Source organism: Heterodontus francisci, chromosome 17 (assembly GCF_036365525.1).
Source record: "Heterodontus francisci isolate sHetFra1 chromosome 17, sHetFra1.hap1, whole genome shotgun sequence".
NCBI classification, from domain to species: Eukaryota; Metazoa; Chordata; class Chondrichthyes; order Heterodontiformes; family Heterodontidae; genus Heterodontus; species Heterodontus francisci.
Window position 1 is genome coordinate 96,034,706 of NC_090387.1, and position 19,160 is coordinate 96,053,865.

General features: G+C 38.1%; 1 protein-coding gene across 4 annotated transcripts in view; it reads right to left on the reverse strand.

The window, feature by feature from the left end:
* The window catches only part of LOC137379296 (coiled-coil domain-containing protein 102A-like), a 647,611-nt gene that overhangs the window by 49,932 nt on the left and 578,519 nt on the right, over window positions 1-19,160 (reverse strand). For all 4 annotated transcript variants that reach the window (XM_068050031.1, XM_068050033.1, XM_068050032.1 and 1 more), the window contains one exon: window positions 41-144. In XM_068050031.1, the coding sequence (XP_067906132.1) occupies window positions 41-144 (104 nt within the window). The remainder of the gene's footprint in view (window positions 1-40; window positions 145-19,160) is intronic.

Genomic DNA, 19,160 nt, shown 5'->3' on the forward strand with positions numbered 1-19,160 from the left:
CCGGTATTCACTCTAGCACTATTCCCTGTGCTCTACATACCTGGTCTGAAGGTGCTCCAGCTGTACCTGCAGGTTCTCTGACTGCTCTGTCTGCTCATCCAATGACCTCTGCAACCTCCTGGCCTGGTTGTGAGCTTCATCCAACTAGAATGCAGAAGAAACTGGGGATTTAGTTGGCTCCTTCTAACTCGAACACACCTCACATCACTGGGCACAAAGACCTCTTAGCTTGGGTCAGAGCTCCCCTAACTGAGTCGATTGTGTAGCTCAGATAGGTCAGGACTCCCAACACTTAGACATGAAACAGAGCAGAAAACAAAGTCCATGCAATGATTACATGGTCTGAAAAACCCACCCATGTTCAGGATAACGATCCATCCCAATGTATTAAGAACACCACGAGAGCTAACTCTCATTGGAAGCTTTAAAAAAAAATAGTTATCAGGATACTATCCATTATATAGAAGCAATGGAACCATGTGAGAACAATGGATAAAACAAAGAGAACTGGATGACGGGACGAGGTGAGAACAATGTATAAGAGTAACAGTACTGGAAAGTGGAAACATGTGAGACCAATTTATAACAATAATAGAACTGGACAATGGGACCATGTGAGAAAAATGTAGAACAATAAGAGTATTGGACAATGGGACCATATGAGACCAATTTATAACAATAAGAGTACTGGAGAGTGGAAACATGTGAGACCAATGTATAACAATAAGAGTACTGGACAGTTGGACTATGTGAAAACAATGTATAATAATAATAGAACTGCAAAATGGGACCATGTGAGAACAATGTACAGCAGTAAGAGTACTGGACAATGGGACCATGTGAGAACAATGCAGAACAATAAGAGTACTGGACAATGAGACATTGTGAGAACAATGTATAACAATAAGAGTACTGGACAATGGGACCATGTGAGAACAATGCAGAACAATAAGAGTACTGGAAAATGAGACATTGTGAGAACAATGTAGAACAAGAAGTGTACTGGACAGTGGGACCATGTGAGAAAAATGTATAACAATAATAGAACTGGAAAATGGGACCATTGTAAGAACAATGCATAACAATAAGAGTACTGGACAGTGGGACCATGTGAGAACAATGTATAACAATAAGAGTACTGGACAGTGGGACATTGTGAGAACAATGTATAACAATAAGAGTACTGGACAATGGGACATTGTGAGAACAATGTATAACAATAAGAGTACAGAACAGTGGGACCATGTGAGAACAATGGATAACAATAAGAGTACTGGACAGTGGGACATTGTGAGAACAATGTATAACAATAAGAGTACAGAACAGTGGGACCATGTGAGAACAATGTATAACAATAAGAGGACTGGACAGTGGGACATTGTGAGAACAATGTATAACAATAAGAGTACAGAACAGTGGGACCATGTGAGAACAATGTATAACAATAGGAGTACTGGACAATGGGACCATTGTAAGAACAATGCATAACAATAAGAGTACTGGACAATGGGACCATGTGAGAACAATGCATAACAATACGAGTACAGAACAGTGGGACCATGTGAGAACAATGTAAAACAATAAGAGTACAGAACAGTGGGACCATGTGAGAACAATGTATAACAATAAGAGTACTGGACAGTGGGACATTGTGAGAACAATGTATAACAATACGAGTACAGAACAGTGGGACCATGTGAGAAAAATGTATAACAATAATAGAACTGGACAATGGGACCTTGTGAGAACAATGTACAACAATAAGAGTACTGGACAATGGGACCATGTGAGAACAATGTACAGCAGTAGGAGTACTGGACAATGGGACCATGTGAGAACAATGTAGAACAATAAGAGTACTGGACAATGGGACCATGTGAGAAAAATGTCTAACAATAAGAGAACTGGACAATGGGACATTGTGAGAACAATGTACAATAATAAGAGTACTGGACAATGGGACCATGTGAGAAAAAAGTATAACAATAAGAGTACAGGACAATGGGACCATGTGAGAAAAATGTATAACAATAAGAGTACTGGACAATGGGACCATGTGAGAAAAATGTATAACAATAAGAGTACTGGACAATGGGACCATGTGAGAAAAATGTATAACAATAAGAGCACTGGACAATGGGACCATGTGAGAAAAATGTATAACAATAAGAGTACTGGACAATGGAACATTGTGAGAACAATGTAGAACAATAAGAGTACTGGACAATGGGACATTGTGAGAACAATGTACAATAATAAGAGTACTGGACAATGGGACCATGAGAGAAAAATGTATAACAATAAGAGTACTGGACAATGGGACCATGTGAGAAAAATGTATAACAATAAGAGCACTGGACAATGGGACCATGTGAGAAAAATGTATAACAATAAGAGTACTGGACAATGGAACATTGTGAGAACAATGTAGAACAATAAGAGTACTGGACAATGGGACATTGTGAGAACAATGTAGAACAATAAGAGTACTGGACAATGGGACATTGTGAGAACAATGTAGAACAATAAGAGTACTGGACAATGGAACATTGTGAGAACAATGTAGAACAATAAGAATACTGGACAATGGGACCATGTGAGAAAAATGTAGAACAATAAGAGTACTGGACAATGGGACCATGTGAGAAAAATGTATAACAATAAGAGCACTGGACAATGGGACCATGTGAGAAAAATGTATAACAATAAGAGTACTGGACAATGGAACATTGTGAGAACAATGTAGAACAATAAGAGTACTGGACAATGGGACATTGTGAGAACAATGTACAATAATAAGAGTACTGGACAATGGGACCATGTGAGAAAAATGTATAACAATAAGAGTACTGGACAATGGGACCATGTGAGAAAAATGTATAACAATAAGAGTACTGGACAATGGGACATTGTGAGAACAATGTAGAACAATAAGAGTACTGCACAGTGGGACATTGTGAGAGCAATGAAGAACAGTAAGAGTACTGGACAACGGGACATTGTGAGAACAATGTAGAACAATAAGAGTACTGGACAATGGGACCATGTGTGAACAATGTATAACAATAAGAGCACTGGACAATGGGACCATGTATGAACAATGTATAACAATAAGAGAAGTGGACAATGGGACTATGTGAGAACAATGTATAACAATAAGAGTACTGGACAGTGGGACCATGTGAGAACAATGTATAACAATATGAGTACTGGACAGTGGGATATTGTGAGAACAATGTTTAAAAATAAGAGCACTGGACAGTGGGACCATGTCAGAACAATGTATAACAATAAGAGTACTGGACAATGGGACCATGTGAGAACAATGTCTAACAATAAGAGTACTGGACAGTGGGACCATGTGAGAACAATGTATAACAATAAGAGTACTGGACAATGGGACCATGTGAGAACAATGGACAACAATAAGAGTACTGGACAGTGGGACCATGTGAGAACAATGTATAACAATATGAGTACTGGACAGTGGGATATTGTGAGAACAATGTTTAAAAATAAGAGCACTGGACAGTGGGACCATGTCAGAACAATGTATAACAATAAGAGTACTGGACAATGGGACCCTGAGAGAACAATGTATAACAGTAAGAGCACTGGACAATGGGACCATGAGAGAACAATGTATAACAATAAGAGAAGTGGATAATGGGACTATGTGAGAACAATGTATAACAATAAGAGTATTGGACAATGGGACCATGAGAGAACAATGTACAACAATAAGAGTACTGGACAATGGGACCATGAGAGAACAATGTATAACAATAAGAGTACTGGACAGTGGGACCATGTGAGAACAATGTATAACAATAAGAGTACTGGACAATGGGACCATGTGAGAACAATGAATAACAATAAGAGTACTGGACAGTGGGACCATGTGAGAACAATGTATAACAATAAGAGTACTGGACAGTGGGACCATGTGAGAACAATGTATAACAATAAGAGTACTGGACAATGGGACCATGTGAGAACAATGGACAACAATAAGAGTACTGGACAATGGGACCATGAGAGAACAATGTATAACAATAAGAGTACTGGACAGTGGAACCATGTGAGAACAATGTAGAACAATAAGAGTACTGGACAATGGGACCATGTGAGAACAATGTATAACAATAAGAGTATTGGACAATGGGAACATGAGAGAACAATGTCTAACAATAAGAGTACTGGACAATGGGACCATTTGAGAAAAATGTATAACAATAAGAGTACTGGACAATGGGACCATGTGAGAAAAATGTATAACAATAAGAGTACTGGACAATGGAACATTGTGAGAACAATGTAGAACACTAAGAGTACTGGACAATGGGACCATGAGAGAACAATGTATAACAATAAGAGTACTGGACAATGGGACCATGTTAGCACAATGTAGAACAATAAGAGTACTGGATAATGGGACCATGAGAGAACAATGTATAACAATAAGAGAAGTGGACAATGGGACTATGTGAGAACAATGTATAACAATAAGAGTACTGGACAATGGGACCATGTGAGAACAATGTATAACAATAAGAGTATTGGACAATGGGACCATGTGAGAACAATGTATATCAATAAGAGTACTGGACAATGGGACCATTTGAGAAAAATGTATAACAATAAGAGTACTGGACAATGGGACCATGTGAGAAAAATGTATAACAATAAGAGTACTGGACAATGGGACCATGAGAGAACAATGTATAACAATAAGAGTACTGGACAATGGGACCATGTGAGAACAATGTATAACAATAAGAGTACTGGACAATGGGACCATGAGAGAACAATGTATAACAATAAGAGTACTGGACAATGGGACCATGTGAGAACAATGTATAACAATAAGAGTACTGGACAATGGGACCATGAGAGAACAATTTATAACAATAAGAGTACTGGACAATGGGACCATGTGAGAACAATGTATAACAATAAGAGTACTGGACAATGGGACCATGAGAGAACAATGTATAACAATAAGAGTACTGGACAATGGGACCATGTGAGAACAATGTATAACAATAAGAGTACTGGACAATGGGACCATGAGAGAACAATGTATAACAATAAGAGTACTGGACAATGGGACCATGTGAGAACAATGTATAACAATAAGAGTACTGGACAGTGGGACCATGTGAGAACAATGCATAACAATAAGAGTACTGGACAATGGGACCATGTGAGAACAATGTATAACAATAAGAGTATTGGACAATGGGACCATGTAAGAACAATGTATAACAATAAGAGTACTGGACAATGGGACCATGAGAGAACAATGTATAACAATAAGAGTATTGGACAATGGGACCATGTGAGAACAATGTATCACAATAAGAGTACTGGACACTGGGACCATGTGAGAACAATGTATAACAATAAGAGTACTGGACAGTGGGACCATGTGAGAACAATGTATAACAATAAGAGTACTGGACAATGGGACCATGTGAGTACAATGTATAACAATAAGAGTATTGGACAATGGGACCATGAGAGAACAATGTCTAACAATAAGAGTCCTGGACAATGGGACCATGAGAGAACAATGTATAACAATAAGAGTACTGGACAATGGGACCATGAGAGAAGAATGTATAACAATAAGAGTACTGGACAGTGGGACCATGTGAGAACAATGTATAACAATAAGAGTACTGGAAAATGGGACCATGTGAGAACAATGTATAACAATAAGAGTACTGGACAATGGGACCATGTGAGAACAATGTATAACAATAAGAGTACTGGACAATGGGACCATGTATGAACAATGTATAACAATAAGAGAAGTGGACAATGGGACTATGTGAGAACAATGTATAACAATAAGAGTACTGGACAATGGGACCATGTATGAACAATGTATAACAATAAGAGAAGTGGACAATGGGACCATGTGAGAACAATGTACAACAATAAGAGTACTGGACAATGGGACCATGTGAGAACAATGTATAACAATAAGAGTACTGGACAATGGGACCATGTGAGAACAATGTAGAACAATAAGAGTACTGGACAGTGGGACCATGAGAGAACAATGTACAACAATACGAGTACTGGACAATGGGACCATGAGAGAAGAATGTCTAACAATAAGAGTACTGGACAATGGGACCATGAGAGAAGAATGTATAACAATAAGAGTACTGGACAATGGGACCATGTGAGAACAATGTCTAATAATAATAGAACTGGAAAATGGGACCATTGTAAGAACAATGCATAACCATAAGAGTACTGGACAGTGGGACCATGTGAGAACAATGTATAACAATGAGAGTACAGGACAGTGGGACCATGAGAGAACAATGTATAACAATAAGAGTACTGGACAATGGGACCATGAGAGAAAAATGTCTAACAATAATAGAACTGGAAAATGGGACCATTGTAAGAACAATGTATAACAATAAGAGTACTGGACAATGGGACCATGTTAGCACAATGTATAACAAAAAGAGTACTGGACAATGGGACCATGTGAGAACAATGTATAACAATACGAGTACTGGACAATGGGACCATGAGAGAACAATGTATAACAATAAGAGTACTGGACAATGGAACCATGTGAGAACAATGTATAACAATAAGAGTACTGGACAATGGGACCATGAGAGAACAATGTATAACAAAAAGAGTACTGGACAATGGAACCATGTGAGAACAATGTATAACAATAAGAGTTCTGGACAATGGGACCATGAGAGAACAATGTATAACAAAAAGAGTACTGGACAATGGGACCATGAGAGAACAATGTATAACAAAAAAAGTACTGGACAATGGAACCATGTGAGAACAATGTATAACAATAAGAGTACTGGACAATGGGACCATGAGAGAACAATGTATAACAAAAAGAGTACTGGACAATGGGACCATGAGAGAACAATGTATAACAAAAAGAGTACTGGACAATGGAACCATGTGAGAACAATGTATAACAATAAGAGTACTGGACAATGGGACCATGAGAGAACAATGTATAACAATAAGAGTACTGGACAATGGAACCATGTGAGAACAATGTATAACAATAAGAGTACTGGACAATGGGACCATGAGAGAACAATGTATAACAATAAGAGTACTGGACAATGGGACCATGAGAGAACAATGTATAACAATACGAGTACTGGACCATGGGACCATGAGAGAACAATGTATAACAATAAGAGTACTGGACAATGGAACCATGTGAGAACAATGTATAACAATAAGAGTACTGGACAATGGGACCATGTGAGAACAATGTGTAACAAAAAGAGTACTGGACAGTGGGACCATGTTAGCACAATGTATAACAATAAGTGTACTGGACAATGGGACCATGTGAGAACAATGTATAACAAAAAGAGGACTGGACAATGGGACCATGTGAGAACAATGTATAACAATAAGAGTACTGGACAATGGGACCATGTGAGAACAATGTATAACAATAAGAGTACTGGACAATGGGACCATGTGAGAACAATGTATAACAATAAGAGTACTGGACAATGGGACCATGTGAGAACAATGTATAACAGTAAGAGTACTGGACAATGGGACCATGTTAGCACAATGTATAACAATAAGAGTACTGGACAATGGGACCATGTTAGCACAATGTATAACAATAAGAGTACTGGACAATGGGACCATGTTAGCACAATGTATAACAATAAGAGTACTGGACAATGGGACCATGTTAGCACAATGTATAACAATAAGAGTACTGGACAATGGGACCATGTTAGCACAATGTATAACAAAAAGAGTACTGGACAATGGGACCATGTGAGAACAATGTATAACAATAAGAGTACTGGACAATGGGACCATGAGAGAACAATGTATAACAATAAGAGTACTGGACAATGGAACCATGTGAGAACAATGTATAACAATAAGAGTACTGGACAATGGGACCATGAGAGAACAATGTATAACAAAAAGAGTACTGGACAATGGAACCATGTGAGAACAATGTATAACAATAAGAGTTCTGGACAATGGGACCATGAGAGAACAATGTATAACAAAAAGAGTACTGGACAATGGAACCATGTGAGAACAATGTATAACAATAAGAGTACTGGACAGTGGGACCATGTGAGAACAATGCATAACAATAAGAGTACTGGACAATGGGACCATGTGAGAACAATGTATAACAATAAGAGTATTGGACAATGGGACCATGTAAGAACAATGTATAACAATAAGAGTACTGGACAATGGGACCATGAGAGAACAATGTATAACAATAAGAGTATTGGACAATGGGACCATGTGAGAACAATGTATCACAATAAGAGTACTGGACACTGGGACCATGTGAGAACAATGTATAACAATAAGAGTACTGGACAGTGGGACCATGTGAGAACAATGTATAACAATAAGAGTACTGGACAATGGGACCATGTGAGTACAATGTATAACAATAAGAGTATTGGACAATGGGACCATGAGAGAACAATGTCTAACAATAAGAGTCCTGGACAATGGGACCATGAGAGAACAATGTATAACAATAAGAGTACTGGACAATGGGACCATGAGAGAAGAATGTATAACAATAAGAGTACTGGACAGTGGGACCATGTGAGAACAATGTATAACAATAAGAGTACTGGAAAATGGGACCATGTGAGAACAATGTATAACAATAAGAGTACTGGACAATGGGACCATGTGAGAACAATGTATAACAATAAGAGTACTGGACAATGGGACCATGTATGAACAATGTATAACAATAAGAGAAGTGGACAATGGGACTATGTGAGAACAATGTATAACAATAAGAGTACTGGACAATGGGACCATGTATGAACAATGTATAACAATAAGAGAAGTGGACAATGGGACCATGTGAGAACAATGTACAACAATAAGAGTACTGGACAATGGGACCATGTGAGAACAATGTATAACAATAAGAGTACTGGACAATGGGACCATGTGAGAACAATGTAGAACAATAAGAGTACTGGACAGTGGGACCATGAGAGAACAATGTACAACAATACGAGTACTGGACAATGGGACCATGAGAGAAGAATGTCTAACAATAAGAGTACTGGACAATGGGACCATGAGAGAAGAATGTATAACAATAAGAGTACTGGACAATGGGACCATGTGAGAACAATGTCTAATAATAATAGAACTGGAAAATGGGACCATTGTAAGAACAATGCATAACCATAAGAGTACTGGACAGTGGGACCATGTGAGAACAATGTATAACAATGAGAGTACAGGACAGTGGGACCATGAGAGAACAATGTATAACAATAAGAGTACTGGACAATGGGACCATGAGAGAAAAATGTCTAACAATAATAGAACTGGAAAATGGGACCATTGTAAGAACAATGTATAACAATAAGAGTACTGGACAATGGGACCATGTTAGCACAATGTATAACAAAAAGAGTACTGGACAATGGGACCATGTGAGAACAATGTATAACAATACGAGTACTGGACAATGGGACCATGAGAGAACAATGTATAACAATAAGAGTACTGGACAATGGAACCATGTGAGAACAATGTATAACAATAAGAGTACTGGACAATGGGACCATGAGAGAACAATGTATAACAAAAAGAGTACTGGACAATGGAACCATGTGAGAACAATGTATAACAATAAGAGTTCTGGACAATGGGACCATGAGAGAACAATGTATAACAAAAAGAGTACTGGACAATGGGACCATGAGAGAACAATGTATAACAAAAAAAGTACTGGACAATGGAACCATGTGAGAACAATGTATAACAATAAGAGTACTGGACAATGGGACCATGAGAGAACAATGTATAACAAAAAGAGTACTGGACAATGGGACCATGAGAGAACAATGTATAACAAAAAGAGTACTGGACAATGGAACCATGTGAGAACAATGTATAACAATAAGAGTACTGGACAATGGGACCATGAGAGAACAATGTATAACAATAAGAGTACTGGACAATGGAACCATGTGAGAACAATGTATAACAATAAGAGTACTGGACAATGGGACCATGAGAGAACAATGTATAACAATAAGAGTACTGGACAATGGGACCATGAGAGAACAATGTATAACAATAAGAGTACTGGACCATGGGACCATGAGAGAACAATGTATAACAATAAGAGTACTGGACAATGGAACCATGTGAGAACAATGTATAACAATAAGAGTACTGGACAATGGGACCATGTGAGAACAATGTGTAACAAAAAGAGTACTGGACAGTGGGACCATGTTAGCACAATGTATAACAATAAGTGTACTGGACAATGGGACCATGTGAGAACAATGTATAACAAAAAGAGGACTGGACAATGGGACCATGTGAGAACAATGTATAACAATAAGAGTACTGGACAATGGGACCATGTGAGAACAATGTATAACAATAAGAGTACTGGACAATGGGACCATGTGAGAACAATGTATAACAATAAGAGTACTGGACAATGGGACCATGTGAGAACAATGTATAACAGTAAGAGTACTGGACAATGGGACCATGTTAGCACAATGTATAACAATAAGAGTACTGGACAATGGGACCATGTTAGCACAATGTATAACAATAAGAGTACTGGACAATGGGACCATGTTAGCACAATGTATAACAATAAGAGTACTGGACAATGGGACCATGTTAGCACAATGTATAACAATAAGAGTACTGGACAATGGGACCATGTTAGCACAATGTATAACAAAAAGAGTACTGGACAATGGGACCATGTGAGAACAATGTATAACAATAAGAGTACTGGACAATGGGACCATGAGAGAACAATGTATAACAATAAGAGTACTGGACAATGGAACCATGTGAGAACAATGTATAACAATAAGAGTACTGGACAATGGGACCATGAGAGAACAATGTATAACAAAAAGAGTACTGGACAATGGAACCATGTGAGAACAATGTATAACAATAAGAGTTCTGGACAATGGGACCATGAGAGAACAATGTATAACAAAAAGAGTACTGGACAATGGAACCATGTGAGAACAATGTATAACAATAAGAGTACTGGACAATGGGACCATGGGAGAACAATGTATAACAATAAGAGTACTGGACAATGGAACCATGTGAGAACAATGTATAACAATAAGAGTACTGGACAATGGGACCATGAGGGAACAATGTATAACAATAAGAGTACTGGACAATGGGACCATGAGAGAACAATGTATAACAATAAGAGTACTGGACCATGGGACCATGAGAGAACAATGTATAACAATAAGAGTACTGGACAATGGAACCATGTGAGAACAATGTATAACAATAAGAGTACTGGACAATGGGACCATGTGAGAACAATGTGTAACAAACAGAGAACTGGACAGTGGGATCATGTTAGCACAATGTATAACAATAAGTGTACTGGACAATGGGACCATGTTAGCACAATGTATAACAAAAAGAGGACTGGACAATGGGACCATGTGAGAACAATGTATAACAATAAGAGTACTGGACAATGGGACCATGTGAGAACAATGTATAACAATAAGAGTACTGGACAATGGGACCATGTGAGAACAATGTATAACAATAGGAGTACTGGACAATGGGACCATGTGAGAACAATGTATAACAATAAGAGTACTGGACAATGGGATCATGTTAGCACAATGTATAACAATAAGAGTACTGGACAATGGGACCATGTTAGCACAATGTATAACAATAAGAGTACTGGACAATGGGACCATGTGAGAACAATGTATAACAATAAGAGTACTGGACAATGGGACCATGTGAGAACAATGTATAACAATAAGAGTACTAGACAATGGGACCATGTTAGCACAATGTAAAACAAAAAGAGTACTGGACAATGGGACCATGTGAGAACAATGTATAACAATAAGAGTACTGGACAATGGGACCATGTGAGAACAATGTATAACAATAAGAGTACTGGACAATGGGACCATGTGAGAACAATGTATAACAATAAGAGTACTGGACAATGGGACCATGTTAGCACAATGTATAACAATAAGAGGACTGGACAATGGGACCATGTGAGAACAATGTATAACAATAAGAGTACTGGACAATGGGACCATGTGAGAACAATGTATAACAATAAGAGTACTGGACAATGGGACCATGTTAGCACAATGTATAACAAAAAGAGTACTGGACAGTGGGACCATGTTAGCACAATGCATAACAATAAGTGTACTGGACAATGGGACCATGTTAGCACAATGTATAACAAAAAGAGTACTGGACAATGGGACCATGTGAGAACAATGTATAACAATAAGAGTACTGGACAATGGGACCATGTGAGAACAATGTATAACAATAAGAGTACTGGACAATGGGACCATGTGAGAACAATGTATAACAATAAGAGTACTGGACAATGGGACCATGTGAGAACAATGTATAACAATAAGAGTACTGGACAATGGGACCATGTGAGAACAATGTATAACAATAAGAGTACTGGACAATGGGACCATGTGAGAACAATGTATAACAATAAGAGTACTGGACAATGGGACCATGTGAGAACAATGTATAACAGTAAGAGTACTGGACAATGGGACCATGTTAGCACAATGTATAACAATAAGAGTACTGGACAATGGGACCATGTTAGCACAATGTATAACAATAAGAGTACTGGACAATGGGACCATGTTAGCACAATGTATAACAATAAGAGTACTGGACAATGGGACCATGTTAGCACAATGTATAACAATAAGAGTACTGGACAATGGGACCATGTTAGCACAATGTATAACAATAAGAGTTCTGGACAATGGGACCATGAGAGAACAATGTATAACAAAAAGAGTACTGGACAATGGGACCATGAGAGAACAATGTATAACAAAAAAAGTACTGGACAATGGAACCATGTGAGAACAATGTATAACAATAAGAGTACTGGACAATGGGACCATGAGAGAACAATGTATAACAAAAAGAGTACTGGACAATGGGACCATGAGAGAACAATGTATAACAAAAAGAGTACTGGACAATGGAACCAAGTGAGAACAATGTATAACAATAAGAGTACTGGACAATGGGACCATGAGAGAACAATGTATAACAATAAGAGTACTGGACAATGGAACCATGTGAGAACAATGTATAACAATAAGAGTACTGGACAATGGGACCATGAGAGAACAATGTATAACAATAAGAGTACTGGACAATGGGACCATGTTAGCACAATGTATAACAAAAAGAGTACTGGACAATGGAACCATGTGAGAACAATGTATAACAATAAGAGTTCTGGACAATGGGACCATGAGAGAACAATGTATAACAAAAAGAGTACTGGACAATGGGACCATGAGAGAACACTGTATAACAAAAAAAGTACTGGACAATGGAACCATGTGAGAACAATGTATAACAATAAGAGTACTGGACAATGGGACCATGAGAGAACAATGTATAACAAAAAGAGTACTGGACAATGGGACCATGAGAGAACAATGTATAACAAAAAGAGTACTGGACAATGGAACCATGTGAGAACAATGTATAACAATAAGAGTACTGGACAATGGGACCATGAGAGAACAATGTATAACAATAAGAGTACTGGACAATGGAACCATGTGAGAACAATGTATAACAATAAGAGTACTGGACAATGGGACCATGAGAGAACAATGTATAACAATAAGAGTACTGGACAATGGGACCATGAGAGAACAATGTATAACAATAAGAGTACTGGACAATGGGACCATGTTAGCACAATGTATAACAAAAAGAGTACTGGACAATGGAACCATGTGAGAACAATGTATAACAATAAGAGTTCTGGACAATGGGACCATGAGAGAACAATGTATAACAAAAAGAGTACTGGACAATGGGACCATGAGAGAACAATGTATAACAAAAAAAGTACTGGACAATGGAACCATGTGAGAACAATGTATAACAATAAGAGTACTGGACAATGGGACCATGAGAGAACAATGTATAACAAAAAGAGTACTGGACAATGGGACCATGAGAGAACAATGTATAACAAAAAGAGTACTGGACAATGGAACCATGTGAGAACAATGTATAACAATAAGAGTACTGGACAATGGGACCATGAGAGAACAATGTATAACAATAAGAGTACTGGACAATGGAACCATGTGAGAACAATGTATAACAATAAGAGTACTGGACAATGGGACCATGAGAGAACAATGTATAACAATAAGAGTACTGGACAATGGGACCATGAGAGAACAATGTATAACAATAAGAGTACTGGACCATGGGACCATGAGAGAACAATGTATAACAATAAGAGTACTGGACAATGGAACCATGTGAGAACAATGTATAACAATAAGAGTACTGGACAATGGGACCATGTGAGAACAATGTGTAACAAAAAGAGAACTGGACAGTGGGATCATGTTAGCACAATGTAGAACAATAAGTGTACTGGACAATGGGACCATGTTAGCACAATGTATAACAAAAGGAGGACTGGACAATGGGACCATGTGAGAACAATGTATAACAATAAGAGTACTGGACAATGGGACCATGTGAGAACAATGTATAACAATAAGAGTACTGGACAATGGGACCATGTGAGAACAATGTATAACAATAGGAGTACTGGACAATGGGACCATGTGAGAACAATGTATAACAATAAGAGTACTGGACAATGGGACCATGTTAGCACAATGTATAACAATAAGAGTACTGGACAATGGGACCATGTTAGCACAATGTATAACAATAAGAGTACTGGACAATGGGACCATGTGAGAACAATGTATAACAATAAGAGTACTGGACAATGGGACCATGTGAGAACAATGTATAACAATAAGAGTACTAGACAATGGGACCATGTTAGCACAATGTAAAACAAAAAGAGTACTGGACAATGGGACCATGTGAGAACAATGTATAACAATAAGAGTACTGGACAATGGGACCATGTGAGAACAATGTATAACAATAAGAGTACTGGACAATGGGACCATGTGAGAACAATGTATAACAATAAGAGTACTGGACAATGGGACCATGTGAGAACAATGTATAACAATAAGAGTACTGGACAATGGGACCATGTTAGCACAATGCATAACAATAAGTGTACTGGACAATGGGACCATGTTAGCACAATGTATAACAAAAAGAGTACTGGACAATGGGACCATGTGAGAACAATGTATAACAATAAGAGTACTGGACAATGGGACCATGTGAGAACAATGTATAACAATAAGAGTACTGGACAATGGGACCATGTGAGAACAATGTATAACAGTAAGAGTACTGGACAATGGGACCATGTTAGCACAATGTATAACAATAAGAGTACTGGACAATGGGACCATGTTAGCACAATGTATAACAATAAGAGTACTGGACAATGGGACCATGTTAGCACAATGTATAACAATAAGAGTACTGGACAATGGGACCATGTTAGCACAATGTATAACAATAAGAGTACTGGACAATGGGACCATGTTAGCACAATGTATAACAATAAGAGTACTGGACAATGGGACCATGTGAGAACAATGTATAACAATAAGAGTACTGGACAATGGGACCATGTGAGAACAATGTATAACAATAAGAGTACTGGACAATGGGACCATGTGAGAACAATGTATAACAATAAGAGTACTGGACAATGGGACCATGTGAGAACAATGTATAACAGTAAGAGTACTGGACAATGGGACCATGTTAGCACAATGTATAACAATAAGAGTACTGGACAGTGGGACCATGTTAGCACAGTGTATAACAATAAGTGTACTGGACAATGGGACCATGTTAGCACAATGTATAACAAAAAGAGCACTGGACAATGGGACCATGTTAGCACAATGTATAACAAAAAGAGCGCTGGACAATGGGACCATGTGAGAACAATGTATAACAATAAGAGTGCTGGACAATGGGACCATGTGAGAACTATGTATAACAATAAGAGTACTGGACAATGGGACCATGTGAGAACAATGTATAACAATAAGAGTACTGGACAATGGGACCATGTGAGAACAATGTATAACAATAAGAGTACTGGACAATGGGACCATGTGAGAACAATGTATAACAATAAGAGTACTGGACAATGGGACCATGTGAGAACAATGTATAACAATAAGAGTACTGGACAATGGGACCATGTGAGAACAATGTATAACAATAAGAGTACTGGACAATGGGACCATGTTAGCACAATCTATAACAAAAAGAGTACTGGACAGTGGGACCATGTTAGCACAATGTATAACAATAAGTGTACTGGACAATGGGACCATGTTAGCACAATCTATAACAAAAAGAGTACTGGACAGTGGGACCATGTGAGAACAATGTATAACAATAAGAGTACTGGACAATGGGACCATGTTAGCACAATGTATAACAAAAAGAGTACTGGACAATGGGACCATGTGAGAACAATGTATAACAATAAGAGTACTGGACAATGGGACCATGTGAGAACAATGTATAACAATAAGAGTACTGGACAATGGGACCATGTGAGAACAATGTATAACAATAAGAGGACTGGACAATGGGACCATGTGAGAACAATGTATAACAATAAGAGTACTGGACAATGGGACCATGTGAGAACAATGTATAACAATAAGAGTACTGGACAATGGGACCATGTGAGAACAATGTATAACAATAAGAGTACTGGACAATGGGACCATGTGAGAACAATGTATAACAGTAAGAGTTCTGGACAATGGGACCATGTTCGCACAATGTATAACAATAAGAGTACTGGACAATGGGACCATGTTAGCACAATGTATAACAATAAGAGTACTGGACAATGGGACCATGTTAGCACAATGTATAACAATAAGAGTACTGGACAATGGGACCATGTTAGCACAATGTATAACAATAAGAGTACTGGACAATGGGACCATGTGAGAACAATGTATAACAATAAGAGTACTGGACAATGGGACCATGTTAGCACAATGTATAACAATAAGAGTACTGGACAATGGGACCATGTGAGAACAATGTATAACAATAAGAGTACTGGACAATGGGACCATGTGAGAACAATGTATAACAGTAAGAGTACTGGACAATGGGACCATGTTAGCACAATGTACAACAATAAGAGTACTGGACAATGGGACCATGTTAGCACAATGTATAACAATAAGAGTACTGGACAATGGGACCATGTTAGCACAATGTATAACAAAAAGAGCACTGGACAATGGGACCATGTGAGAACAATGTATAACAATAAGAGTACTGGACAATGGGACCATGTGAGAACAATGAATAACAATAAGAGTACTGGACAATGGGACCATGTGAGAACAATGTATAACAATAAGAGTACTGGACAATGGGACCATGTGAGAACAATGTATAACAATAAGAGTACTGGACAATGGGACCATGTGAGAACAATGTATAACAATACGAGTACTGGACAATGGGACCATGTGAGAACAATGTATAACAATAAGAGTACTGGACAATGGGACCATGTTAGCACAATGTATAACAATAAGAGTACTGGACAATGGGACCATGTGAGAACAATGTATAACAATAAGAGTACTGGACAAGGGGACCATGTTAGCACAATGTATAACAAAAAGAGTACTGGACAGTGGGACCATGTTAGCACAATGTATAACAATAAGTGTACTGGACAATGGGACCATGTTAGCACAATGTATAACAAAAAGAGTACTGGACAATGGGACCATGTGAGAACAATGTATTACAATAAGAGTACTGGACAATGGGACCATGTGAGAACAATGTATAACAATAAGAGTACTGGACAATGGGACCATGTGAGAACAATGTATAACAGTATGAGTACTGGACAATGGGACCATGTGAGAACAATGTATAACAATAAGAGTACTGGACAATGGGACCATGTGAGAACAATGTATAACAATAAGAGTACTGGACAATGGGACCATGTGAGAACAATGTATTACAATAAGAGTACTGGACAATGGGACCATGTGAGAACAATGTATAACAAAAAGAGTACTGGACAATGGGACCATGTGAGAACAATGTATTACAATAAGAGTACTGGACAATGGGACCATGTGAGAACAATGTATAACAATAAGAGTACTGGACAATGGGACCATGTGAGAACAATGTATAACAATAAGAGGACTGGACAATGGGACCATGTGAGAACAATGTATAACAATAAGAGGACTGGACAATGGGACCATGTGAGAACCATGTATAACAATAAGAGTACTGGACAATGGGACCATGTGAGAACAATGTATAACAATAAGAGTACTGGACAATGGGACCATGTGAGAACAATGTATAACAATAAGAGTACTGGACAGTGGGACCATGTTAGCACAATGCATAACAATAAGTGTACTGGACAATGGGACCATGTTAGCACAATGTATAACAAAAAGAGTACTGGACAATGGGACCATGTGAGAACAATGTACAACAATAAGAGTACTGGACAATGGGACCATGTGAGAACAATGTATAACAATAAGAGTACTGGACAATGGGACCATGTGAGAACAATGTATAACAATAAGAGTACTGGACAATGGGACCATGTGAGAACAATGTATAACAATAAGAGTACTGGACAATGGGACCATGTGAGAACAATGTATAACAATAAGAGTACTGGACAATGGGACCATGTGAGAACAATGTATAACAGTAAGAGTACTGGACAATGGGACCATGTTAGCACAATGTATAACAATAAGAGTACTGGACAATGGGACCATGTTAGCACAATGTATAACAATAAGAGTACTGGACAATGGGACCATGTTAGCACAATGTATCACAATAAGAGTACTGGACAATGGGACCATGTTAGCACAATGTATAACAATAAGAGTACTGGACAATGGGACCATGTTAGCACAATGTATAACAATAAGAGTACTGGACAATGGGACCATGTGAGAACAATGTATAACAATAAGAGTACTGGACAATGGGACCATGTGAGAACAATGTATAACAATAAGAGTACTGGACAATGGGACCATGTGAGAACAATGTATAACAATAAGAGTACTGGACAATGGGACCAT